The sequence below is a fragment of the Neofelis nebulosa genome, chromosome 18 (assembly GCF_028018385.1).
Source record: "Neofelis nebulosa isolate mNeoNeb1 chromosome 18, mNeoNeb1.pri, whole genome shotgun sequence".
Classification (NCBI taxonomy): domain Eukaryota; kingdom Metazoa; phylum Chordata; class Mammalia; order Carnivora; family Felidae; genus Neofelis; species Neofelis nebulosa.
This window is the reverse complement of record NC_080799.1, coordinates 44,083,882-44,111,376: the sequence shown is the minus strand read 5'-3', so window position 1 is coordinate 44,111,376 and position 27,495 is coordinate 44,083,882. Positions and strand designations below refer to the sequence as shown.

The 27,495-nt window shown below is 60.4% G+C and overlaps 1 protein-coding gene across 2 annotated transcripts; it reads right to left on the bottom strand.

Moving 5' to 3' along the window:
* Positions 1–787: 787 nt before the first annotated feature.
* Positions 788–25,715, bottom strand: CLCN7 (chloride voltage-gated channel 7). Of its 2 annotated transcripts, XM_058711765.1 has the most exons (25): positions 25,483–25,715; positions 17,838–17,909; positions 13,263–13,334; positions 13,079–13,144; positions 12,614–12,746; positions 12,279–12,388; positions 11,611–11,691; positions 10,583–10,645; positions 10,380–10,463; positions 9,661–9,754; positions 9,362–9,426; positions 8,797–8,913; positions 8,125–8,179; positions 7,596–7,656; positions 6,900–7,038; positions 5,932–6,025; positions 5,500–5,669; positions 4,459–4,510; positions 4,052–4,179; positions 3,796–3,881; positions 3,417–3,546; positions 2,871–2,930; positions 2,610–2,786; positions 2,121–2,201; positions 788–1,855 (listed from the first exon to the last, which is right to left on the bottom strand). In XM_058711765.1, the coding sequence occupies exons 1-25, from the start codon at positions 25,633–25,635 to the stop codon at positions 1,769–1,771; spliced, it is 2,430 nt and encodes an 809-aa protein (XP_058567748.1). In that variant the 5' UTR covers positions 25,636–25,715; the 3' UTR covers positions 788–1,768. The 2 variants fall into 2 exon arrangements, with proteins under 2 accessions (XP_058567748.1, XP_058567749.1); XM_058711766.1 differs by lacking the exon at positions 17,838–17,909.
* Positions 25,716–27,495: the final 1,780 nt, after the last annotated feature.

The window sequence follows — 27,495 nt, the reverse complement described above, 5'->3', positions numbered from 1 at the left end:
CAGAGAAGGGGTTGTCCGGGACAGATAGAACAGGCAGAGGCACGCGGCCGGAGCAGGAGAGGGTGCGGGCCACAGGCGCGGGCTGCGCGCGGGCTCCAGGATCCTCGCGACCACAGTAAGAAAGCAAACAGAGGCGGCTGCAGCGTTTCCATGGTGCATTTTATTTAATCCCACGTGACGAACGTGCGGCTGGTTCATGTCGTCAACGCAAACCACGACATGCACACACTCCCACGTCAGGTGCTCCAAGCCCAGTTCTGTGCTCCCCCTGCCCAGTTGTCCACACTCTCCCACGCCAGGTCCTCCCAGCCCGGCGCGGTGCTCCCCCTGCCCGGTCGTCCACACTCTCCCACGCCAGGTCCTCCCAGCCCGGCACGGTGCTCCCCCTGCCCGGTCGCCCAAGCCCACCCACAGAGGGCACAAAGTGGACACTCCGAAGTCAACCCGTGGTCCGGGGGCCTTTCAAGGCCCTGCCTGTGGCCACATCACCCCCCTCGTGGCCCAGAGCAGCATCCAGACCAAGGGCCCAGGGGCAGCAAACCGCCCAGACTGGCCCTGAAGCTGTCTGGCAGCTGGTGCCAGCACATCCCATGGGCGTGTGTCGGCCATGACTGCTTCCTCACCCGTGGGTTTCTGTGTCTCTTGCCTTCCCCGCCTCCCTGTGGGGTCCCCACATGCGCATCCAAGACGCCCCGTCCCACACACACCCACCCTCAGCGGTCCTGCAAATCCCCCACTGCTAGACTGTGGCTGGTGCTGAGCAGGAACAAGGGAGCCAAGCTGCAAGTGTGAGGGTACGATTCCTTTATTTCTCCCTCTCAAAGGCCCCGCTCCTCTCACCGCGTCCCCCAGGGGGGCTCCCACCAAGAAGGGACCAGCGTTTTGAGGACCCACTTCCTTTAAGGGGCCAGAACCAAGGCGAACCGTCCCCCACCCCACCCCCAGCTGCTACAATGGCACCCACATCACCTAGTCTCAGAAGTAGGCCAGGGAATCACCTCCAGAAAAGGTTCCCTAGGGCTCTGGGGACACAGGACACCGGATCCAGGCCCATCTAGCCTAACAGAGGCACAGCATTCTTGCTCTGGGCTCACCAGCCCATCCCAGAGCCCACCTGCCCCAGGACTGGAACAGGAGCTGTCCTGGAACACGGCCCCGGACCAAGGGTCCTCAGAGGCCAGTGGGAGCCCCCACGTGCTTAGATAGCAGCTCTCTCGGTGCCGTGCACTCTGGCGACAGCTGTGGGTCTGGTCTGGACCACAGCTCGGGGTGACGGAGGTGTTCACCCCATCGATGTTTTTGGCTTTCTCTCTGGCCAAGACCCCAGAGAGGCCGTGTGGTGAGTCTGGCAAAAGAGCCGAACTCCCTACAGAGCTGGCTGCAGAGGCCGTTCCCCAGGGCCCCGCCTCCAGGTGTCCAGCTGGAGCCTTTGCCAGGCAGGGTCCAGTGCCCAGGCCCATCACCTCACGGCCACAGAATGAGCCAAAAGGACAAGGCCACGATCTCTGCAGCAACTGTGCGTCACCCGGGCCCCAGCTGGTGATGCACAGTCAGTGTGGTCCTTCCAGGCCGGCCCGCGGGGGGACAGACGGCACACAAGCAGCAGAGGGCCCTGCCTGCAGGCTGGCACCACTGGGACCCACGGGGTGCTGCTCGCTCACGGTCTCACAGGCGCACAAACATAGACACACACGTCCCGAGGAGTAGGGGATGCTGGATCCAGTGCTGATCCAGGGAGCAGGGGGGACCCCAGAGAAGGGCTGAGGCCTCACGTCTGGGCCAGGGAGAGCTCTTCAAGGCCCCCTTTCCCGAGCCGGTACCTGGCTAGGTCTTTCCTGGTCACCAGTCCGACCACCTGTGGAGGCAAAGCCAAGTCAGTGACGCTGGCAACCCCCTGCCTCTGTGGAAGCCGCTGCCCCACGTGCCAAGGGGCAGCACAGTTTGGGGAACCCCAGGACTGAGCAGGTGGCCAGTCTGGATACCAAACCTTGAGTCCCCCACAGGAGCCGAGAGTGAGTACCCACCCGCGACCAGGGCAGTCAGCTCAGGAGGCAAAGGGCGAGGCTGGCACCCGGGCCCTGCCCCAGGGCTCCCTCGGGCACGTCCTCCCCACCACTCACCTGGTTGCAGTTGTCCACCACCACCAGGTGCCTGAGGCCCAGTGCCCGGAACAGCTTGAACACCCGAGGGAGGGACGCCTCCTGCAAAGGGAGGGGACAGGGCCTCAGCTGACCTGCCGGCCCCGCTAGTGTGGGAAGAGGTTGGCTGGCGGTCCCCCCTGCACCTCCCCCCTCCGCACAAAGATGCGTCCCGGAGACGCCTGGGGGTCTCAGTTGGTTAAGCGCCCGACTCCCGATTTCAGCTCAGGCCACAGTCTCACAGTTCGTGGGTTTGAGCCCCGCGTGGGGCTCTGTGATGACAGTGCAAGGCCTGCTTGGGATTCTCGCTCTCTTTCTGCGCCCCTCCCCCACTCTCCCTCCCTCTCTGCCCTTCCCCCACTTGTGTGCGCCCCATCACGCTGTCTCAAATTGAAAAAATGTAAAAAAGAGAAAAACAAAGGACGTGTTCGGAGTGGCTCCTGCCCTGGCCACAGCCTCTCGGGCAGGCACCTGGGGCACCGTGTAGGGGGAGGGGTTCATGAACTCTGAGAGGTCCATGGTGCACTCCCGCTCATCCTGGGACACATGGATGGACTGGATCGGGGGGAAGCGTGGGTAGGCGTCCCGGAAGTCCTTCAGCCGAAGCCGCCGCCGCACGAGGCCCATGTTGGAGCGCTCCACAAACACCTGCAGGCGGTGGCGTGTCAGGACTCGGGCGCCCGGCTGTGTCTCCTGCCCCCCCCTCCACCCCCCCAGGCGCCCGGCAGCTACCTTGTGCTTCAGGAGGACGATCAGCTGGGAGCGCAGGATCAAGCCCTGAAGCCGGGCCGGCTGCAGAAAAGAGACCCGTCTGCGGTCTGTGGGTGAAGCCCAAACCCGAGGCCCTTCCTGTCATGCTCAGTGGCCCCGCGGCGACCTTCGAGGCAGACACCGGCCCTGCCGCAGGCATCTCGCACACTCCCGGCAGCGGCAACGGGACGTGACCGCGGGAACGAGGCCACGAGAAGCCGGGGTGAGACGCACACCGCGGCCCTGACATCCCAGGCAGCTCCCGACGGGTGTCCCCCGCGCCCCCCACAGCTCCTCAGCTGACAGGGCAGGAGCCCAAGACACGTGGATGGCTGGCCACCCCCGGCGGGCCGCCTCTGCCCGGCCTCCTGATTCTGTTCCTTCCCAGCAAGCGGGGCGGAGCCCCAACTGCGCGTGCAGGGTCTCCATATCCGCAGCACGGCCGCACAGGCCACGCGTGCAGCCGGGAACTTGGCCTCCGCCAGCCGTCCCGGGGCTGCGTGGGCGCGGGTGGGCCGCCCCGGGTACCTGGCTGTCGTCGGCCAGCTCCACCACAGGGAACCCGTTGTGATTGGAGGCCGTGTTGCTGAGAACGTCCACGATGACGCCCACCTTCTCCCTCCTCCGCAGGCAGACGACCGGCGTGCTCATCACCTCCCTGTGGAAGAGCCCCCGCTGTGGCCTTGCCGTGACCAGCCACGGGACCAAGGGGAGCTTCCCGCTCTGCTCACACGGGAGTGGACGCGCGATACAGGTGCAGCCCCGTAGGCGGGAAAACCGGGGACGGGGAGCCAGGAGCCCGCAGACCCCCAGGGGCTTCCCCGGCCGGCCACCCACACGGCACTTCCCCAGAAACTCAGACACGGGCCCTCCCAAACCGCCGGAAGCCGCCACGGTGCCACCGTACCTGGCGGTGAGCGAATGTGAGGTGACGGGGGCCTCCCAGTGCAGGAAGGGCACGCTCTGCAGCTGGATGTGCATGTCGTACAGGCCCTGAGGACGTGCGGGCTGTTGGCGTGGGGGCTCTGTGGGTCCCTCCCTCCACCTCTGCCGCACACCCCAAGCCCCCAGGCTCAGGCTCCCCCAGGCTCAGGCCAGGGGCATGGGGGGCCCACAAAGCAAGGGACAAGAAGGATTGGCAGGCCTCTTCCCACAAGCCACACCTCAATGAAGATGTCCCCCACGATCTTGGCGGTCATCAGGACCAGCATGATGGGGAAGCCGTAGGTCACGTTGCTGGTGGCCTCCATCATGATGACGGTCAGGCTGAGCGTCATCCTCACGATCCCACCTGTCCAGGGGTGGGGCGGTGGGGGGGTGGAGTCAGGGGTAGCGTCCAGCCTCTGTGGGACGCAAGGACTCTCCTACCTCCCCTGACCATCTGTGTTCCCTGTGCACACCTGCGTGCTCCCCGACCCCACCGTTTACCCTCGTGGTCCGCCCGGGCAGGCCGCACTGGGTGGGGACAGTGACCCTGAACACTGACACGGGGTCAACCCCTGCCTTCACTCCTCCAAGGGGAAGACGCCCCCTCCTAACCTTGGGACCCCACGGGGAGGCCAGGACTCACCCAGCTGGGCAGCCGCTCCCATCAGGGCGTATTTGCCAGGATCTGCCCAGATCTGTGGGGGTGACAGAGGAGGGTCAGGGGCTGGCAGCCCCCTACTCAAACCCAAAGAGATGCATGACGCCCCAGGGGCCACTGGGCCCAGCAATTCCAGCCCTAGAAGGACACCCTATGGTTTACACACACGTGAGCAAAGTGGTCTGTGGCAGCATCCAGGGTGACAGAAACCTGGAAGTACCCTAGGTGCGCCCCACTCAGGATGCCCCGAATGACCTATGCCACCTGCACGCACCAGACGACTCAGCAGCTAAGGCAAGAAGCACCTCCTGTGCGTCGAGGAAGGACGGTGGTGCCCACGCGCACGCAGCGGGCACCATCTGTGCAGAAATGACTGCACCGCGAGGGAGCAGGGAACCCAGCACGTGCACAGCACGGACAGCCGCGGGTGACGCCTCACAGCGTGGGGTTCCGCTCAGGAAATGCCCAGAACGGGTGCGTGTGCAGAGACGGGGTGTGGCAGTGGCTGCCAGGGGTGCAGGCTTCCTGGGGTGAGGGATGTCAAGCATGGCGCTCGACAGCGGAGACTCGTACACGAGTCTGCGAACACGCTAAGGAATGCCGAACTACGTGCTTCCGCGGAGGGGGAGGCCTTACGGCGCACAAACCGCTTCGGGATTGAAAGACCACCACCCGAAGACCACGTCTGGAAGGAAACCTGACAAAACACACAACCAGAGCCTGGAAAAGGGAGCAGAGGGGGGGACGGGAGACTCTGCCTGTGCCTTCTCACAGGTTTTAAAATCTTGACTAAAATAAGAATAAAAACACAAAAAATGGAAACCAAGTTCCCAGAGGCCGGGCACATGCGCCTCGGTCACATGCTCCCAGGGCCCGTCCTGTAACGAGAAACACCAAGCCTCCCCGACGAGCGTCTGTGCAGCACAGACGGGCGGCTGGGCCAACAGGACGCGTCAAACACCAGCGTCCGGGAAACTCAAGGCCGAGCACAAGCGCCGTCCCCGCGCGCTGGGAGCCCACACTCACCGCGGCCCCGGTGACGTAGGACAGGGAGATCCCAAAGAGCCGGCCCCAGGCGGCCCCGATGAGCAGGGACGGGATGAAGACACCAGCGGACACCGTGAGCCCGTAGGTCCAGCAGGCCAGGAAGAAGTAGACCAGGGTGAAGAGACCTAGCGTCACGGGGTTGTAGGAGCCTAGGGGAGAGGGGGCTGGCCAGGGCCTGCCGCGTGGACCCACCCGCGTGGACCCAGGCCAGCAGCCGCCCTCCAGGAAGAGAAGGGTCCCGGCCGAACCCCTGCACACCAGCGTGCCCACCACTGCGGCAAGGGCGGTGACCCCTGCCCTCAGGGCACAGCTGGCCAGAAGGCGACACCCGGGCCCTGGGCCCAGTGACCGCAGGTCGGTCAGAGAGCACGTGGGGACACGCGGCTGGCACCAGAGAGCCTGGGCACTCACCTGGTGGGTCGTGGAAAAGGCTGACCACGCTCTTCTCGGGGGTGTTGAAGAAGGCCGCGGCCATGGAGTTGTACTCACCGTCCGCACAGAAAAGCTGCGAGGGTGGAAGAGGGGACAGGCCGCTGGGGCCAGGGGCCAACCACGTGATGGGTGGGGCAGGTCAAGGCCTAGCAGGGGCCAGCAAAGAGCCAGGCCCAGGAACGGCCAGAGCGTCAGAGGTCCAGCCTGCAGGGCCCAGCCCACGGAACAACGGGGCACACAAGGACTCCGGGACGCACCCCTGAGCACACTCCCGGGGCTCAACAGGCGGCCACCTGAGCGCTGGTGCGCAGGGGTCCGGCCCTCCCAGGTGAGCACAGCTGTGGTTCCTGGATCCCTAACCCACAGAGGGGGCCGGCTCGGGTGGCCAGTCGGCTGGGGGAAGCCCAGACCCACACCCGTGACACCGGTTTCCATCCACCCATCAGTGGTCACTCCCTGGTGTGTCCCCCGGCCCCTGGCCACCATGAATCTGCTCTGCCTCTGTGGACCCATCTGTTCTGGATGTTTCACATACAGAATGTTACACACCATACGGGACTTTGTGTCTGGCTTCTCTCCACAGTGTTTTCGAGATCCCTCCACGCTGTATTGTGTGTCAGGGCTTCACCCCTTTTCATGGCCAAATAAACCCATTTACGGGCAAACCCTGTCGTGTTTATCCATGTGCCAACCGCCAGAGCACATGCGTGCGTGTGGCTGCGCTTCTCAGGCCCACACCCACAACAACCCGCTTTGGAAGTCCTCGTGTGCCCCTGGGCAGGCCAGTGCTCTGGAGGGAGGACCGGGGAGACCCTGTCTGACATAATGCCTCTCCCTGACGCCCGGTGGCCCTGGGAAGCCCCTCCATCCTGGAGTTCAGCTGTGCCAGCCTCCTTCCTGCTGGGCCCGGGCTGGCGGACCCTTCCCCCTGACCCTGGACCCCCTACCTGGAGGGGATAGGACACGGAGCTCCCCTGCAGGGGCTGGCAGTCCCGCGATGAGTAAATCAGCACGAAGGCGACCGTGGCCGTGACGGCAGCCACCAGCATGGCCTCAATCACCTGGAGGCAGGGCCGGTGGATGTACCTAGAGCAGACAGCAGGATGGACAAGGCCTTGGGACGGCTGGACGCCTGGGCCACTGCCATGACAATGGAGACCACGGCTCCGAGGAAAGCCCGTCAGAGGACACAATGGGGTGACAGTGCACAGGCACCAGGTCATCTGGATGCTCCCCGGCAGCACTTTCAGTCCGGGCCAGACGACAAGAAGGAAGGTGTGCGTCCTTGAGCCCAGGACCCGCCCGAAGGTTCAGGAAACTCATGAGCTCCCACGCTGCTCTGCAGGTCTGCGGGCCCGACTATACCCCGGGTCCAGACGCCCGGATGGACCAGGCCGAGGCTGGACAGAGAAGCTGGGAGGACCCCAACCCCAGGGCCCCTTTCCAGGCCTCCAGCCAAACCCAGCCTCACCCAGCCCCTGGCCAGCGCTGGCCTGTCGCCTCCTGTACAACCCGTCACAGAAGGACACACGTTGCCACACGGCCTTCTGCCGTGTGTGGGCACAGGGCCCACAATACATCCGTTTTCAAAGGCCCCAGGAGCCACACTGGTCCGTGTGGTCCACAAAGTGGAGGTTTCTCACCTGATTCGAAACATCGTCAGCCAGTAATTCAAGGCATTGAACACGGCCCCAAGAATACCACCTACGACCGGGAAGGGGGAGCATGTGAGGGACACGGGGGACGAAGAAGGTGGCCTCCCAGGCAGCAGAGGCGTGGGAAGGGAGCAGTGTATGTCTGTGTCACTGCACCCTGACAGACGCCCCGGCTTGTCTCAGAGGCTTTGCTTTCCTTCCAGGAAAAAAGGGTTCTCACAGTAGAAAGGACCATCCACAGCTCGTTCTATTTCTCTGTGGACCCCCTGTCCCCCCCCCCCCCCCCCCCAACAGCAGCTTCTCCGGTGGAGAGGCAAAGCTCTGGTCTTCGGGCTGTGGGCTCCCTCCTGGGGGTGTGTGCTCAGGGCAGGACACGGGAGGACGCGGGGTGCGGTGGCTGTTTTCCTCTCCGGCCACCTCACAGCTGGGCCAGGCTGGGCTCTGGCAGGCCCTGACCCCACTGGAGGGGACCCGCGGCCGTCTGGGGGAGTGACAGGAAGCACGGACCGGCCCTTACCCACCACGCCCATGGCGATGAAGATGGGGATCTCGTGGATCGTGTACACCATCGTCTGCACAGGGGAGAGAACGAGCAGCCCGTGAGCTGTCTCCACGCAGACCCTGGTACAGACACGGCCCACAGTCTGCCCGTGCACACGGCGCCCCCAGCACTTGCACGCAGAACCGTGGGGGTCCCACGAGACAGAAGCGCTGGGCGTTCTGAGCAGATCACGCTCCCTGTAAGGCTTTCGCCTGCTCCTGGTCTGCGTCTCCGTCCAGCTGAAGGCGGGGACGGCCCAAGCTTCTGCCAAATGGCAGTCGGCGGGGCACAAGTGAGGAAGAGCCCCGGGAACACGTCTTGTGACCCTCTGAGCCACTCAGGGCTCCTCTGTGTCCGCATGCGCGGCCCCTCCCGGGAGTGGGATCTAAGCACCTTTGTCCAACAGTCAGCGGACTGCCAAGATACCCCCCGGAGTGTCCGATGGGTGTCAGACATCCTAACCTGACGGGCAGTTCCGAGGCGTGCTTTCTTCTTATCTCCGGCCCTCGGCACTCAGCTCAATCATGCAGCTAAAACCAACTATTTCTTTACAGTCCACATTCTCAGAATGAACCGGAATCATCCCGGGATGATCTTGGCCCCACACTAAGAAAGAACCGGGAAGAACGCGGGAGCACATTATATTACCTCTGTGTCAAATCTTCCGAAGTTGATCAGTCCTGGGCTCGACAGGTCCCATATGTTTCCATGATAAATGCTCAGGACAAAATTGAGGGTGAACGTGGAAATCATGGAAGCAAAGAACTGTAGGCAGAGAGAACGAGCGCCATCAGAACCAAGCCCATTGGGCCAAAGTCCCAGAGCCAGGAGGCTGGGTGGGGGCCTTCCCCTGTCACTTAGGAGGTGTCTGGAGACCCTCCCGAGGCTGGCCCCTCGCGGCTGGACGAGTGGGTCGCTGCCTTGTGTGGATGAGCGTTGGGCCAAGCCAGTGATGGAGCTGAGGGACGAGCTGTGGGGGGTCTGGGGTCCTGATAAGCAGGAGAGCAGGTGGCAAACAAGGCCCGCGGCCGACGGGGGACGGGCAGCGGCTCAGGTCAAGTGATGGGCAGGGCTTGCCATGACAGACCCACAGGGTGCGCGGCTCCCAGCACGTCAGGGGACGTCTCCCCAGGAGCAGGGGCCCGCCAGACAGCAGAGGCCAGGGACTGGCAGTGCCTGACTCCAGCGAGGGAGCGGCCCTCCACAGACTTACTATTCTCCACGTCAAGAACTGGTTCCAGAAGGAGGCGCCCTCCTCCAAGCTGAACAGCACCCCACCTAGAACGGCAAGCAGCCCGGCACTGCTGCACTGACCCAGGCCGCGGGGGACCCCGCATCTACCGCAGCCCCTGCCCCACGAGACCCCAGGGCCCCAAGACCATCAAGGGCAGCCACAGGGCCTCTCGGGGGCACGTGCCCATCCTCACCCCAAGCTCAAAGTCTGCCAACACCAAGAACTCTCCTCCACACAGTGGGCACGGAGACCTCCCCGGCACAGGCCGCCCTCCTCACCCACAGGGGCTCCAAATGCAGCGGACACTCCGGCCGCAGCTCCCGCTGAGACGAAGTCCCGCTTCTCCGTGTCTCTGCGGAAGTACTCGAAGATCTACAACAGGAAGAAACGGGGAGAGTGGGGCTCAGCCAGCCTCCCCGAGGGCACTTCACTGAGAAAGGGCCGAGGTCAGCCAGAGGCCACGGAGACAGGGCCCGAAGGCAGAGGGGGGCAGGGAGGAGGGGACATGAAGGCGTCTCGGGACAGCCATCGACTTGCATTCACAAAGACCAGAGAGCTGACGAGGCGACACACGCTGAACGCACCCTTGCACGCCAACAACCGAGAGAGGGAACCGAAGACACCCATTCACAACGAGGACACATCACAGTCTGCCTAAGAGACACGTTAGAAACTCAAAACCCCACCGCCAACTGCGAACAGATGAGCTGAAAACACTTTTTTGATTGAAAAATCTAAGACTCTGCTTATAAAAACAACGAACGTGTGCATTCCCACATCAACTCAGCACACTAGCCATCAAAACGTGGTGGCTTTTAGGCGAAACGTGACAAAACTGCTCTGGAACAGATCCCGAAACTAAGCCTCTTCAATGTGTCCACGAGTCATTCTTGCCTCCTCGTTCTGCGTGCCTTGGGGACGGTCGGGGGAGAGGCCAAGGTCCCGGCGGAGCCTCCCAGGGATGCGTGGTCGTCCGTGTCGGCAGGAGAGAACTCACCTTGAAGTCTCGCTTCAGCGACGTTGACCTCCCTTGGGAAATCCCGGCGGCGATCACAGAGCCCGAGTGAATCATCGGCCCCTCCTAGAAGCACAGGACGGCAGCCCTCAGACAAGCGTGGCTCCAAGAGAACACAGTGGCCTCGCGTCGCAGGCAGAGTGCGGGGGACTCACGCTAGGACAGCACCACACGCACTCCGTTACCTTTCCCACTGCCAGTCCGCCCACCACAGACAGGATCACTCCAGACACTTTGATCACGAGAGTCTAGAATACAAGGGAAAACACATCGAGTCTCTGATTGAAGGCCACACGGTCTGGGAACCTGTAGCAAAGCTGTAAACGTGAAGCAATCCTGACTGCGTGTCCAGCCCCAGCCCCAGCCCCACGAGACAAGGCAGGGGGGGAGGGCCCACGCGTCTACCGCAGGTATCCTTGGAGCTGGACTCCCGGCTGATTCTTTCCTGATTTCCTTCATCTTCCCATTTTCTGCCCTGAGTACTCGTGTGTCCCAGGGAGCAGAAAGCAGCAGGAGGTACGGCTCCTCTGGGCCCCCAGCTGCATTTCTCTGCCGACCACCTGCCAGGGTCGCTGCCCACCGCCGCCTGGCTACCAGTGTGGTAGCAACGGGGCAGACGCTGCTCCTGGCGGCCCCGAGGTGAGTCCTGCCCTTTGCAGCAGGGCACGGGGCCTCCCCCGGGCTGTCACCCCCAGTGCACAGCTGCCGGCCCCCAGAAGCACCCCCTCTCCCCAGACGGGGTGAGAAGCCTCTGGCTGAGGCATGCCTACCCAACACCGGAAATGACCATGGAGGGACCACTCTCCTGACCCCCCAACCTCCTCAGAAACAGGGTGTCAAAGACAGTAAGTGTAACGAACACCGAGGACAATTTTAAGAGCAAGGAAAGCATCACGGCAAGCGTACCCACCACTCTAACAGAGCTGTTCTCGTTTGGAAACATTAACCACCACGCAGAACTTAGGTTCCACACCGCCGTGATCCTAACAGATACCCCATTTCAGCATTCGTGCAGGACTTAAAGCGCGTAAGAGAAAACCTCACCACCTTCCAAAGCGAGATTACGCAAAATCCACGCACATGCTCACGGGCAGCACACAGAGTCCATCTGGGCTGGTCCCCACGTGCAGGCGGGCAAACCAGGAGCTCCCGACCCCGCGAGAACCCCACGCGGAGCGCCTGCTGCCAGCCACACGCCCCCTCCGGGCCTCACCTTGAGCCGGACCACATGCGGGATCTTCACCCCGTTGAGGAAGCACTTGATCTGAGGGATCCCGCTGCCAGCAGCGACCGGCTGGAAGGGGGCAGAGGCCAGCACTGAGCCGGGTCAGGTAGCGAGGGGCCACAGCTACCATCTGGCCCAGGAGGACACAGCCACGCGGGGGCCCACACGGGGAACAGCTGCCCACAGAGGGATTCTCGCTTCACCCCACAGGCAGCGACCACCGGGGTCGGCAGACCACGGGAGGTGGGGGGAAAGGAGAGGAAAGGAAGCCCGGTGTCCCCAAGAGGGCACGAGGGGCAGGGGACGCTACAAGACAGACAGGAGGCACATGCCACACACTGGCCGAGGGGCCGGGGGGGAGGGCACCGCACAGCACCCCACACAGAAGCTTCTGGATGCTACACCCACAAGAGAGAGGCAAGGGGGCAGGCGAAGGAAGGCAGGCTTCTGAGAGACACGGGGGGTCCCTTCCACCTGGGCCAGCCCCACAGTCCTCGCTGAGCGGGGCAGGAGCCGGGCGCCCTGGGGTCGGGGGTGACTGGACGTTTAACACCTGCGCCAGAGGCCCCAGCAGTGTAGCCACGCCCACCCGGCCAGCACGGTGTCAGGGCTCCCACCCACGCAGGCGCCCTGCCTCGACCTCCCGGTGGCCCTACCTCCACAAACGCGACTATGGCGGAGCCGACGAGCACGAATGCGGAATTGAGGGTTGCCCACAGCAGAAGGGAGAAGGACAGCCCGCCCCGCTCCGTGAACTTGTCGATGTCGAGGGCTCGTCAAGGATGCAAACTTTCCTGGTCTCTCCTGCGGCCCGGCCTCCCGAGCCCCAAGCGCCAGGAGCCCCAAGCGCACTGACCGGACCGTCACCTCCCGGCCGTGACAGACACGGGCACGCAGCCACACCTCCCCGCCCTTGATAGCACACACGTGGGGCTCAGAGGCTTCACTGCCGGTGGACCCTCCTGTGCTGGGGAGCACAGACGAAGGATACTGTCCTTGACGACCTTGTACTTCAGGCCAGCCACGTTCTCCACCACGATGTCAATGAAGCAGGCCACGAGGCCCGTGAGGATCCCGATCATGGCACAGATGACCCAGCGCTTCATCTCCACCGTTCGGAAGGCCTGTCGGGGGGCGGGGTGCCCATCAGAAGCGGGTGCGGGGGGAGGCCCCCACCGGGAACGGCACGCGACACACGGACCCCGCATCACGGAGAGGCGGCCTCTGGTCATCTCAGAGGCAGTGGGCCTTCCCAACCGATTTGCCATCAGAAGCCGCCACCTCGGGCGCCTGGGCGGAGGCGGCCTCCGTCACCCACAGGACACAGCCGCTGTCACATGGGGCCCTACGCTGGTGTCTCTTGCAGAAGGGATGGAGGTGCGAGGACCACGGAGGGGGAGGGAGATGGCGCCAGGGCAGCGGGGGGCAGCGGCGTGGGCGGCCCGCGCAGACTCACCGTGTGGTTGATCCGCCGCTCCTCCTCCAGGAAGAGCTGGTTCTCGCTGTTGTCGTAGTCCAAGCTCTGCGGGCAGCAGACACAACGCCACGCCTGACCCCACGCTCCAGCTTCACGTGGGGCGGGGGCGGGGGACAGGTGCCCAGGGGCTGCTTGGGGTGGGGCCCAGAGGAAGGAGGCCCACCTCGTACTTGAGGGACAGGAGCTTCTCGTTGTGCGGGATCTCCTTGGGGAAAGGGTTAGGGGGTTCCAAGTCCTGTAGGAGAAAGAGTAGAGCCACATACTTGACGAGCCAGCACATTTAAGAAGAAACCACAGGGGGGCACCTGCGGCGCTCAGTCGGGTAAGCACCCGACTTCGACTCAGGTCACGATCTCACGGTTTGTGGGTTTGAGCCCCACGTCGGGCTCTGTCCTGACAGCTCAGAGCCTGGAGCCTGCTTCGAATTCTGTCTCCCTGTCTGCCCCTCCCCTGCTCGTTCTCTCTCAAAAATAAACACGCATTATTTAAAAAAAATTTTTTTTTAATTTTTTTTAACGTTTTTATTTATTTTTGAGACAGAGAGAGACAGAGCATGAACAGGGGAGGGTCAGAGAAAAAGGGAGACACAGAATCCGAAGCAGGCTCCAGGCTCTGAGCCATCAGCACAGAGCCCGACGCGGGGCTCGAACCTACGAACCGTGAGATCGTGACCTGAGCCGCAGTCTGACGCTTAACCGACTGAGCCACCCAGGCGCCCCCCCCAAAAAAATTTTTTTTAAGAGCAAGCACAAACGAGAAGGGGAGGGGACATGTGTCCATCTGTTCTATGAAGCCAGTAGTCTATGGACCCTAGAGCCAGACGAAGGTGCCACAAGACAGGAGGGCACAGGCACACCCCCTTAGGAATGCAGACACTAAGTCCTGGACGAGGAACCAGCGCATCGGATCCCTTGGCACCATGACCAAGGCAGGTTTATCTCAGGGACGTGAGGCTGGCTTAAAGTCCGAAAATCAAGTAATGTCATGTTTATGGAACCATGGGAAATACATTGTTGGTCTGTCCCAGGGGCCGGCACCCGGCTCTGAAATCCCATGGCCTTTCTGCAGGGTGAGTTTTCTGTGCGCTGGAGAGACGGAGAGGCTGCTGCCAGAATGACCAAGGCTGGTAAGAGGGTGGGAGCTCCCAGCTCCACTCCCAGAACTCTGACCTCTGGCGGCGGGTGGGGGGAGGGCGGCTGGAGACGGAACTGGTCACCCAGGACCTGATCAACCTCACCTGTGTCACGGGGCCTCCAGAAAAACCCCAAAGGAAGGGTCTGGGGAGCCTCCGGGCAGGTGAACGCACACACAGAGGGGCCGGGAGGGTGGCCCCCCACCCCCGCAGGGCCGGGAGACTCCCAGCCCCCTCCCCACCCCTTGCCCTGTGTGTCTCTCCCATCCCTGTTCCCGAGAGTCCTATCCTTGATGATGGACCAGTAAACATGAGTGAGGGTTTTCCTGAGTTCTGTGAGCCATTCTAGCAAATTATGGAGGCTGAGAAGGGGGGGTGGGCATGAGAACCCCGACTCAGAGCCGATGGATCAGAAGCACAGGTGACAGCCTGGATTTGTGACTGGCATCGGAAGAGGGGGTGGTCTCGTGGGACTGGGCCCTCAGCCCCGGGGGTCTGCATAATGCCGGATAAGAGTGTCAGAACTGAGTTAAGTTGTAGGACACCCGGTCGACGTCTGCAGAGAACTGCTTGGCGAGGAAAACCCACACACTTGGTGTCCGAAGTGTGGTTGAGTAAAAACAGTTCAATACCGTTTCAAAAGAATAAAGGACAAAATCCACACAATCATCTCAGTAAGTTCAGAAAAAGTGTCTGATAAAAATTCGACATTCCTTCATGACAAAAATATGTCACAAAGTAAGAAAAGAACCACGTCAACCTGGTCGAGGCATCAGTCATCACCCTCGATGGCGAAGGACCGACGCTTCTCCCGGAAGACCAGGAACGAGACGAGGATGGGCACTTCCACTCGACCTCGTCCTGGAGGCTCCGCCAGGCCCGTCAGGCGACAAGAGAGAAAAGGCATCCAGGGTGGAAAGGAAGAAACAAAACTCTCTATTTGCAGGTGACATGATCTTGTATACACAAAATCTCAAAAAACATACTAAAAAATTAAAACTGTAACACATTCAGTAAGATTGAAGGATATGCGATCAGCATGCAAATATCAAACACATCTCTAAATACCTGCAATGAACAACCAAAAATGAAATTAAGAGAACCCTACTTACGTTAGCACCAAAAGTACAATATATGAAATGATACTTACTCCTAAAATACATTTACCAAGGGAAGCGTAAGACGTGTGTGCTGAAAACCACAACGCACCGCTGAGAGAACCTAGAGATGTGAATATGTGGACAGACACCCTGTGCTCACAGGTCAGAGGACTAAGCACTAAGAAGAAGCGGCGAGTCCCGGGCCGCCCCAGCTGGCGTCCCCAAAGAAACTGGCATGCTTAAAAACCACACAGAAACACAAGGGGTCTCCAGCAGCCAATACGAGCTTGAAAAAGGAGAACAAAGTTGGAGGACACTCACTTCCTAGTTTCAAGACTCACATGAAAGCTCCGGTCCCCCGGACAGTGTGGCCCTGGCTCCAGGACAGACACAGGGAACGGTGGAGACAAGGGGGACCCAGAGCCTCACGTGGATGGCTGACTTTTGAACATGGTGCCAACACAACTCAGTGTGGAAAGAAGTGTTTTTCTGAGAAACGGCGCTAGGGAACTGGACATCCACATCCAAAAGAGTGAAGCTCTACCCTCACCTTCCATCAGACAAAATCAGTGACAGATTCAAGACCCAAAATGATAGAACTCTCAAGGCGTCTGGGTGGCTCAGTCGGTTGAGCATAGATCTCGGGTCAGGTCATGATCCCAGGGTTGTGGGATCACACCCCAAGTCGGGCTCCGTGCGGGCAGCACAGAGCCTGCTTGGGATTCTCTCTCTCTCTGCCCCTCCTCCACTCATATGCCTGTGCATATGGGCATTCTCTCGCTCTCCCCCAAAGCAAACAAAATCTTTAAAATCAAAGAAGTCTCAGAAGAAAACACAGGAGAAAATCTTCATGACCTTGGACTAGGCAGTGGCTTCTTACATAAGACAGCAAAGGTACAGTGACGACAGAAAGAAATAGTTAACTGGAGTTCATCAAAATTAAAGAGTTCTTGGGAATGCAAGCTGATGCAGCCACTCTGGAAAACAGTATGGAGGCTCCTCAAAAAATTAAAGGTAGAACTACCCTACGACCCAGCAATGGCACTGCTAGGCATTTATCCAAGGGATACAGGTGTGCTGTTTCGAAGGGACACGTGCACCCCCATGTTTATAGCAGCATGGCTGCTATACAAGAGCCAAAGTATGGAAAGAGCCCAAAAGTCCAGCGATGGATGAATGGAAAAGAAAATGTGGAATATATACACGATGGAGTATTACTCAGCAATCAAAAAGAATGAAATCTTGCCATTTGCAACTACGTGGATGGAACTGGAAGGTATTATGCTAAGTGAAATTAGTCAGTCAGAGAAAGACAGATATCATAGGACTTCACTCCTATGAGGACTTTAAGAGACAAAACAGATGAGGGGCTCCTGGGTGGCTCAGTCGGTTGAGCGTCTGACTTCGGCTCAGGTCACGATCTCACGGCTCGTGGGTTCAAGCCCTGCGTCGGGCCCTGTGCTGACAGCTCGGAGCCTGGAGCCTGCTTCCGATTCTGTGTCTCCCTCTCTCTCTGCCCCTCCCCCACTCAGGCTCGCTCTCTCTCTCTCTCTCTCTCTCTCTCTCAAAAATAAACATTCAAAAAAAAATTTAAGAGACAAAACAGATGAACCTAAGGGAAAGGCAACAAAAATAATATCAAAACAGGGAGGGGGACAAAAGAGAAGAGACTCATAAATATGGAGAACGGAGGGTTGCTGCAGGGGGTGTGGGAGGGGGGATGGGCTAAATGGGGAAGGGGCACTAAGGAATCTACTCCTGAAATCATTGTTGCACTATATGCTAATTTGAATATAAATTTAAAAATAAGTAAATAAAATCTTAAAAAAAGGTAAAGAATTCTTACAACCCAGTAACGAAAACACAAATAACCTGATAAAAATGGCACAGAATGGGAACAGACATTTCTGCAAAGAAGACATACGGAGGGCTGCCACCAGCCATCACAGAAATGCAGGTCCGAACCACGAGGCACCGAGGAGGAAATCAAATGCAAGTCGGGGGAGCCGGGCGGGCTCAGGAAGCACTCCCCGGCAGCTGCTGGACAGCTTGGCACAGGGCAGGGCAAGAGAGCGTCACGCTGTCCAAAGGTCCCTCACCCCTGAGGTCCTTGTCCCCAGAGTCCCCCTCCGGCCCACTCGAGGCCCCTCTCCCCCGGGTGGTGCCTGTTCCCCTGGCCTTTCCCCAGCTGTCTCGTGCTCCCACGTGACACTCTCGCTCAGTGTTCCCTCCCGGCTCGCGCTGCCCCATCTCTGCTCACGTGGCTCAGCCTCAGGGCAAGCAGACCCTCGGTCGCCCAGACTCTGGGGTCCCCGCGAGACAGCTGGTCGTTTTGTCCCTGAGCTCTGCACGACCCACGGCTGCCCCCCTGCTCTACCCGGCCCTGCCCGCCGTCCACCACCTTCGTGTTCGGCGCTCCCCGTCCGCCCCCTGCCGGGCGGCACCCCCACAGGAAGAAGGGGTGGGTGGTGAGAGGCGAAGGGTAGGGGATGAGTCTAGCACTCACGGGGTCGAGCAGCTCGTCATCCAGATCCACGTTGCTCATCTGTCCGATCCGGAAAAACGCTGAGCGTGGTGACTGGAAGCGTGAGAGAAATCACAGGGCGCTCAGCCACAGGCGGTGCTGACTCATCTGGGGCCCCCCACCCTACTGCATGGCCGGCGGGGGGCCCGGGACGAGTCGAGCCCCTGAACGGGAAGCCCAGGCCTTCCTGGCCCCAGAGGCCAGGCCCTCCTCCGCTCTACCGAGACTGCAGACAGCTGCCAGCCCCAGGGACCAAGGGCTGCAAGACGCCCACGCAAGCGTCCTCCAGGCTCCCCCCACCCCACCCATCCTCCTGTGTCTCGTTGTCGGGAGACCGGGAGGCTCCGGCAGGCGGGGACCTGTCACAGGTCTCCACGCAGCCCCTCCAGACATGTGGTCAGGGCACCCGCACCCCCAGGGTGCCTCTGAAGCGGGGCCGGGCTCCTGGGCCCAGGGGCGGGTCAGCCACAGAGGACAGACACCCAGGCGCATGGTTCTTCCTACACCCACCGCCCGGCCACGTCGGGGGACTGGCCAACGTTTGCACTTCAGAGAAACATCATGTTGCAGCGTTAAGTATGTCCCAAGTACTGCGTGGAACATACTGGCACCGAAATGTGACTCGTGGTTTCTCTGAGGAGGGCACATGCAGCTGGGCGCCTTGCGCTGGGGGTCAGCCCAGACGCAGAGGACAGGACGCAGCACGAGAACAAATCAGACGCCAGCCCCCCGGCCACGGTTCCCGCCGCGTGGTCAGCAGGCAGATGACCCTCCTCATGATGGGCGGTCACAAGGTCAGCAGCCACCTGGCGCCACATCACAAGGCGCCAGCCGCCTCCCCCCACCTCGTCACGTGGGCATTCTGCCACCTGGCATCCTCAAAGGAGCGAGGGCGCGTGCACGACAACAGTACGACGCCTGGAGAGGGAGACCGCATTCGCGTACCTTCTGGGACGGGACGTCGTCACGACTGTCCTATTTCGTTATCAGTCACTGCTGTCGACCTCTCACTTCGTCCTGTCTGTGGGCTCAGGCATCCATGGGGCCCACGCTCACCCCACAGAGCTGCATGTTCCCGTGAGGACCCGTGCCCCGTGTGCAGTTGGGCACTTCCGTCCACATACATGCAGCAAGTTCTGGTAAAGCAGGGTTACTGACAGAAACATCTGGTTCTCTTTTAAAAACGATCAGGAACGGCCCCAAACTGCTGAATCTGAGCAGAAAGGCAGGACGGGGCTCCCCGGCTTCACGCCCTGGGCAGGAGGGCCAGCCCTGCTGACGACTACGCTGGGCCGGCAAGAGGTCCTAGTTCTCGAGGGAACCGCAGCCAGGAGGCCGCCTGGACCTGGAACAGCCTCCGCTCTGCAGACAGGACGCGTGGACCCGGAGGGGTCCTGGGCCACCGCCCCCGGCCGCAAGCCTGAGTGCGGCCAACACCGAGTGCACTTCCTTGGGCGCACATCCACACATGCTGACCGGCCAGCGGACGGGGCGCAAGCGTGGACAACCCAGCTGAACAACACCTGGGCGGAACTGAGGGCTGAAGTGAGGGGCATCTGGAGACGGTGGTCTGTGCTTCGACCCGGCAGACGGAGCCACTTATTCTCCGGTGATCACGAAAGGAGCTCGAGTACACCAGGCAATCACTCCTCCGCAAAAAGGGTGCCCAAAGTCGGGACCCGCAAAGTGCTTCCTCTGACGTCTAAACGGTTTGCAGGGGCCAGGCCGCCGCACATGTATCACCTCCGGAGAGGTGCGGCAAGAAGGGTCCAGTGGGCACGGTCCCCCGTGCTCAGGTGACACAGAGGCTGCCAGGTGTGGAGGGTGGACCGCACCCCAGCAGAGCACACTGGACCCGGACCGCGTGATGGCAGTGGAGGTAAAGCACCCAGCCCCCTCCCAGCTTCTCCACGTCTTTTCTGGGCTTCAAGGCATCTTCCGGGAAACATCTTTCATGGTGAGAAAAACCATTTACTTGAAGTTCAGTGATTTATTTCATGTCGTGTCTGTTTCTCTCTCTTAAACACGGGTGAGGTGACATACGAGCTCCTCAAACTACTGATATGCACAACAGCCGGGACAGAATCTCTAGGGTGGGAAGATCCCAGAGACTACACACTGTGCAGCTGCACAGACCTGACTCTCTGGAAACGTCGGGTCTGGGGGACGAGAACGGATTGGGGTGCGGGAGGGGTGACCACAAGAGGCAGGACGAGGGAGCCTCGTGCCGACCCACACGGTCTGCACGTTGACTGCGGTGGCGCTCACACGGAGGCACCTGCGTGACGTAGGACGGAGAACCGCCCGCGTGCCAACATCAGTGTCCCGGTTTCAGCGCTGTGCTGTCACTATGGGGACTGACGCAGTGAAGGAAATGGGGGCAAGGCACTCGGGCCCGCTCTGTATGGCCTTGTCAACTTCCTGTAAATCCATAGTTATTTTTAAAATTAAAATTAAAAGTACGTGCAAATGGGACCTGCCAAAAAACCCCCATGCATCAGAAGACACAACAGAGGGGAAGGCAGCTTGCAGAGAGGGAGAACGTGCTGTGAATCGCACTTCTGAAAGGAGTCAACCACCTTAACCCTGAAGAACTCCCACAAGTCAACCACAAAAAGAAGCCAATCACAAAAGTGGGCAGAGGCCCCGAGTACACGTCTCCGAAGGCGAGATGCATACGGCCAGTGAGCACAGGACAATGTGCTCAACGTCACCAGAGCCATGCACATCCAAACCACGAGATGCCACCTCACACCTGTCGGAACGGCCACCACCAAAGCCCGGAGTCGTGAATGCTGCAGGGGTGCCCAGGAGCCCGAGCCCTGTGTGCCGGGGTCGGGGGCGTGATGGTGCGGCGGCCGCGGCACACAGCCTGGTGGCTCCTCGGACAATTCAGCACAAGATGACCACGTGACCCAGCAACCCCACCTTGGGGGTGCACTGTAGAGCTGGAAGCAGGGACCTGAAGAGACCCTTGCACACCCCACTCACGAAAGCATGACCGGGCCACGGGGCGGGGGGCTGGGGGGGAACCCAAGTGTCTCTTGACGGATGAACGGATAAATCCACTGGGGTCCACATGTGCAAAAGAAGACGGTCTGGCCTCGAAAAGGAAGTAGATTCTGCAATCTGCTACGACGCAGAGGAACCTTAGGGATGTTATGCTGAGAGACGGCAGCTGGCCACGGCAAGACAGACGCTGTGACTGCACATACACCACAGCACGGTTCCTACTCGGGTCTACAAAGACGGGAAGTAGCAAAGTGGGCACCAGGCTGGGGAGGGGCTGGGGCGCCAGTGTTTCAGTTGTGCAAGGCGGGCGAGTTCCCTGACGGGCAGTGGGGACAATTGCACAACATGAATGCATCTGACACCACTGAACCGTACCCTAAAGACTGGTTAAGGTGCAAAGTTCTGTCGTACGTTTTTACTCAAACATAAAGCAAAAGTTTAGAAACAACTTATTGGGGCGCCTGGGTGGCTCAGTCAGTTAAGTGTCCGACTTCGGCCCAGGTCGTGACCCTGCGGTTCGTGAGTTCGAGCCCCGCGTCGGGCTCTGTGCTGACAGCTCGCAGCCTGCAGCTGCTTCGGATTCTGTGTCTCCCTCTCTCTCCGCCCCTCCCCCACTCATGCTCTGTCTCCGTCTCTCTCAAAAATATGCAAACATTCAAAAAAATTTTTTTAATTAAAAAAAAATAAAAACTTACAAGCTGTCTCTTGTTCTATTCGACCGTGCCGCCGCATTCTGACGGCCGCCAAGGTCCATGCTCCACACTGAGGACAGGGCCGCAGCGGCCAGGGGCACACAGGCAAGCAGACAGGCGCCTGTAAACCGAGTGCAAACCCGAGGGAGCCTGTGAGAACCTGGCACGCTGGGTCAGGTGGGCGAGGAGGCCGGCAGGCTGAGCCCCATCGAGAAGGAGTGAGCGGTGCAGAGGGGGCAGGGGACGGTGGGCGGAATCGTCTGGGACGGGAACGCCACCATGGCCTCTGCCCGGGAGGCTTCCCCGGACGTTCTGTCTAGGCCTGGGCCTGCTCTTGGTCCTCAGCTCTCAAGCCTGCCTCCTTGCTGACGACAGGGGTCTGTCCCACCCACGCTGACCCTGCCTGAGTGGTACTAAAGACAGGAGGGACATCCATCTGGGGAGCCCTCACGGAGGGCAGTGGGGCAACCAGCCTGGACCCTCCAAGGTGGGGCTGGGCAGACAGAAAGGGAGGACAGGACACAGACGCCAAGGCACAGGAACTTCCAGGATGGAATGATGAGGTGCTAGAAACCACCGAGGAGAAAGACGGGGGGCTCGCTTATGTCCAGCACTCAAGGGGCTGGTGAGGACGACGGATGAGCCGCCCGGGCAGATTCCCCGAACACCCCGCCCTGGCCCTTGGCGCTCCCCGACTGTGGTCTGCGGCTCCAAGGTCACCAGGGAAGACACGGAGGTAACCCAGCTTCCAGAGAAGATCCCTGGAATCGATTCTAAACACTAACCTGACAGTGCTACCCGCCTCCTGACCCTAAGGTGTCCCAGGCAGATCTTCCCAAAGCTGAGGTCCCTGGAAATGTCCTGCATTTACAAACCCTGCAGACACCCCACCCCCCACCGCTGAAGCATCTGCTTCTGCCTCAGATTTCCCCCAGAAGTTCTCCAAATGCTCCGCTCCCCGCTACCCACATATGTGACCATGACTGGCTGACCACACCCTCTTCTTGTCCCAGCAGCACAACGGCAGTGACTCGCTGATATCTCACCATCACCCCACACTCCGGCCCCACGGGCCCAGGGGCCTGCCCAAGGGGACAGCATCCCACAGGTGGCTCAGAGCAGCCTGCTTCCTTCCGGGCAGGCGGCTGAGCTCAGGAGGGTCGCCAGTCCACCCTGCCCACCGTGCTTGTTCCCCACGGGGCACTCAGCAGCCTGGCAGGGAGGTCGCCCGGCAGGCACTGCCCAGAACAGCTTCTTCAGGAGCGGAGCAGGCTATGCCCACGCCGCGGTGGCACCACCACCACCACCACGCGACTCTGGACACAATGCAACAAACCCCAGAGGGCCAGTAGGTGGCCAAGACAAGCTCCCGCGTCTGATTCACTAGAACATTCCTGCAGGGGGTTGCTAGCCTGGGATGTCATTTTAGTCCAAACGGCCCCAGGACTGAGAGCAGCACCAGGGCGCCCCCGAGCCTAAAGCTGAGCTCAGCCTGCGGGCCCAGAGCAGACCCTCCCACCAAAAGGCCAGCGTCGAGGAATCCCGTCAGCCTCCAGCGGAGTCACCCCGTGAACGACAACCCAAGGACAGTCACGTTCATGCTGCCGTTCCCAACGCGAAGACTACGAACAGCGGCTACCGCTGGCCGGCTGGGACGGGCACAGCGCTGAGCGCAGCACGCACACGGACCTTTCTGCGGGCAGGGACGCTGAGGCAAGAGGAGGCTGCGGGGCTCACCTCCCGGGGTGCGGAACGACACTTCCAGCTCAAATGCCTATGGTCTCCCACGTGCCAGTCTGCACACAGCGGGCTACGATCCTTTCAGGCTGGAACGGCCAGCTTCCTGCAGCCCTCTCCGCAAGATACAGCCAAATTCAAAGCCAGCAGCAGTCCCCTGCAGGTCCCACCTGCCTCTCTCCCCACTCCCACCTACTTTCCAAACTTGCACAGGATCCCAAACACACCCTTCATCCTTTCCCAGCCATCGGCCTGCCTGAGGGTCTCGCACTCTTCAAGAATGGAACCAGGGGCGCCTGGGTGGCTCAGTCGGTTGAGCGGCCGACTTCGGCTCAGGTCATGATCTCGCGGTCCGTGAGTTTGAGCCCCACATCAGGCTCTGTGCTGACGGCTCAGAGCCTGGAGCCTGTTTCAGATTCTGTGTCTCCCTCTCTCTAACCCTCTCCCGTTCATGCTCTCTCCCTGTCTCAAAAATAAATAAATGTCAAAAAAAATTTTTTTCAAAAGAATGGAACCAACTGTGACCTCTTCTGTCTCTGGGGCCCCTCACGGTCTTCCTGGAGCAGGAGGCCTGTCTCCGTGAGCCTGCAGCCGGTCGGAAGGAAGCTGCTTCGTGCGCTTCGGTGTCCCAGGCACAATGCACACAGCCAGGCACTGAGTACGTGCAGGAGAAACTTTTTTCTTAATTGTTTAAGAAAGGCTGGTCTGTTACTACCTAACACAGATGAACAAAGGCTTTGCATTTTTTAAGGGAATACATTTTTTTTAAAGAAAAGATTTCAAAGAGCTCTTAAAAAAAGAAAATGAAACAAAACAAAAACCATAAGAGCCAACTCCTGTGTCTATTTGCAAAGAGAAACGAGGAACCCCAGGGCGCCTGGGTGGCTGGCTCAGTCAGTTAAGCATTTGACTTGGGCTCAGGTCATGATCTCACGGTTCCTGGGTTCTAGCCCCACGTCGGGCTCTGGGCCGACAGCTCGGAGCCTGGAGCCTGCTTTGGATTCTGTGTCTCCCTCCCTCTCTGACCCTCCCCCACCCGTGCTCTGTCTCTCTCTGTCTCTCACTAATAAATAGAAACGTTAAAAAAAGGAGAGAGAGAAGTGGGAAACCCCAGCATGTTCACTCTCGAGATAAACCCAAATTCCACCCCAAAGTTTCCAATTTCTTTAATTAAAGCCAGTTTTATGCTTCCATTTTGTAGGCTTCGGGTTACTTTCTTTTAGAAGAGGAAAAAATAACGTTCCGAGAAGAAAATGACAAAGCACCCTTATGCGTCCCCCCCCCTCCCCAAATGAGCCACTTCAGATCACTTCTCATATAGACACAGAAAGCATTTCAACGTTAAGATTTCACTGAAAGAGCAGACGTGGGCTTTGGCTGTCCGATGCCTCTGGGGGGGTGGTACAAAGATAAGCCCTAGAGGCTTGGGTCCTCTCTCATCTTTAAACACTGTCCAAACGTTTAAAGGACAGATCTAGACCAGGAGAAGAAAAACTGAAAAATAAACGCAAAAACAGTAAGAGCAAGCAATGGATAAAAAGAGTCCAAGCACTCAAAATCAACACCACACGCAATTCATTCAACACCTCCACCGCATCGCCGATGTGCTGACCACCCCGCAACCACCCTGACTCGCTCCCAGCGTCTGTGTGGACGCCCCAGTTTCAATTAATTGCTAAGGGCACCTGGGTGGAAATACTCGTCCTTCCTAAGATCGCCCCGTGCCTGCAGAAAAGGGGGGCCGGCAGAGCTCCCCACCGCCACAGAACACTGTGCAAGCGGAAGCTCGTGGAGCCGGGCCGGTCCCTCGAACCCCACTAGTCACCCGGCCCAGAGCTTCCCTCCCCAAGACTCCAAAACCCAGGGCCCAGGTTCCAGCCAGCGCTGCCATTTGCCACAGCGGCCCCGGGGCACGTTCCGGAACTAGTCGCGCCTCAGCTGCCTCCTCTTCGGAAGGGGGATGGTCAGAGTACCGATGCGCCCGCCAGCATCCGCCAGCACCCGCCGGGCACGGGGCCACCGCCGACCCGGCGACCCCTCGCCCGCCAGAGCCGCTGACCCGCGAGACGGAGCGGCCGGGATGGCGTAGCCCAAGGCCGCCCGGGGCGCACCCGCCCGGCTCCCGGCTCCCGGCGGCGGGGGGGCTGAGGCGCGGGCCCGGGGCTCTCCCGGCGGAGGGGACTCACCTGACCGGCGGCCGCGGGCCCGGCCCCGTTCAGCAGCGGCGTGCCCTCGCCGGCTGGCGCCCCGGGCCGCGCCGTCCTCCGCAGCAGGGGCGCCGCCTCGTCGTCGTCCAGGTCGCGGCCGGACCACGACACCTTCTTGGACACGTTGGCCATGGCCAGCAGCGGCCGAACCGGCCCGGAAAGCGCGGCGGCCGAGTGTTTGTTCTCGTGACCCGCGCCGCGGCCACGTGACCGGCGAGGCCAACCCCACGTGACGCGCGACGGCGGCCGCGCAGGGGCGCGCGCGCGGGGCCTTCTGGGAGTTGTAGTCCCGCGCCCGGCACCGTCCTGGGTGGCGGGGGCTCCGCGGCAGCTGGGGTCGGCGAGAGGGGCGCCGCCCGCTCGGGCGCTTGGGTGACCGACCGGAGTCCGGCTTCCGAGAACGGGTCACGGCAGGAATGGAGGGGAGGGCCGGCGTCCGCGCGGAGACCGGAGGAAGGGGGAGGAGGGCAGGTGGCCGCCGACCAGTAGCGCGGAAGGACGGGTGGACACGTGGCCGCCGGGTTGCCGGGGAGTGAGCGGTCGCCGGCGCCCGTGAGACACGTGGCCCCTGTGGCATTGCTGCAGAATCACGGTGGGGAATCACGCACACGCAGACTGGGGGACATCTGCTAAACTGCTGGGCAGCTCTGTTCCACAAAGGGCTGGGACCGCCCTGTGTGACACGGGATTGACGCCACCGGGCCGACTGAGGCTCCCGATGGCCCCTGCACTGGGTGGTAGGATAGTCTGGTTCAGCGCTCAAGGCTGAGCATTGTCTTGGAGTCACCGCAGGGAAGGTCCTTGTTCTCGAGACACACGACCTATACAGGTGGATGGCCTGGTCATCATAATGACAGGTGGCCACCGACAGGGAGGACAAAATGTGACAGAATGTTGACTCAGTCAGTCTAGGCCAAGCACTTATGATGGTGCAATGTATTCCTCTTACAACTTTTGTATTTTAGGTTTGAAACTTTTCAAAAGAAAAAGATGTAACAAGTAAGTGTGTTAGAGGGGCGCCTGGGTGGCTCAGTCAGTTAAGCGACTGAAGTCGGTTCAGGTCATGATCTCATGGTTCAGGAGTTCGAGCCCCATATCGGTTCCGTGCTCGGAGCCTGGAGCCTGCTTAGGATTCTGGGTCTCCCTCTCTCTCTGCCCCTTCCCTGCTCGCGCGCTCTCTCTCAAAAATAAATACACATTAAAAAAACAAACAAACAACTTTAAAAAGTGTGTTAGAGGCTCTGAGGCTGAGAAGGTAACAGAGCCCCTCCCCCGAATAACTCAAAATCAAAACTAAAACCAAACTAACAGGAAAGAAATCCCCAACAGGGTTTTAAATTTTCCCCACAGTTACTGTGCAATGCTCTTCTGGAAATTCTAAGAATAACATTCTTTCGAAAGAGGTGTTTTGTCATTAGCGTCTTAGGGCTTTGCCCTTTCTGGTGGTGGACAAGAGCGGCATGGTGGCCTCCAGTTTGTGGCCCAGCGCACGGAGGCTGGCACACACCAGCCCAGGGGAGCAGGCAGGGTTGGGCTGGGTGCATTTGACCGAGTGGAGTGGATGATGGGGTCCAGGCCAGCAGAAGTGCTGAGCTGAGTGATAGGGAGATGAGAACCGATGGGGGATGAAGGGATCCTGCTGGAGACGGGGGGGCATCCCTGTCGCCAAGCAGGGCCAGGCTGGTCCTAAAGGCCAACACTGTCAGACGAAGGGCCTGGACTTGTGCTTCTGCGGGACCAGTGGCCCTTGTAGAGGATAGATGGCCAGGTGGGGAAGAGAGAAACCAGCCCCAGCTTCCTATCAGGCCCCGGCCCCCGCAACATAAGGAGGACACCTGGGTCGTCTTGTCCTCTTTACCCAGAAACACAGCAGACTCAGGTCATAGCTGGGATTTGACAGATCATGCTTCAAAACGCACAGGGGACTTTGTCACTGGCCCCATGGGGATGGCCCCATTCAGACTGCCTTGCTGAATGGCTTCCCTTGTCTCA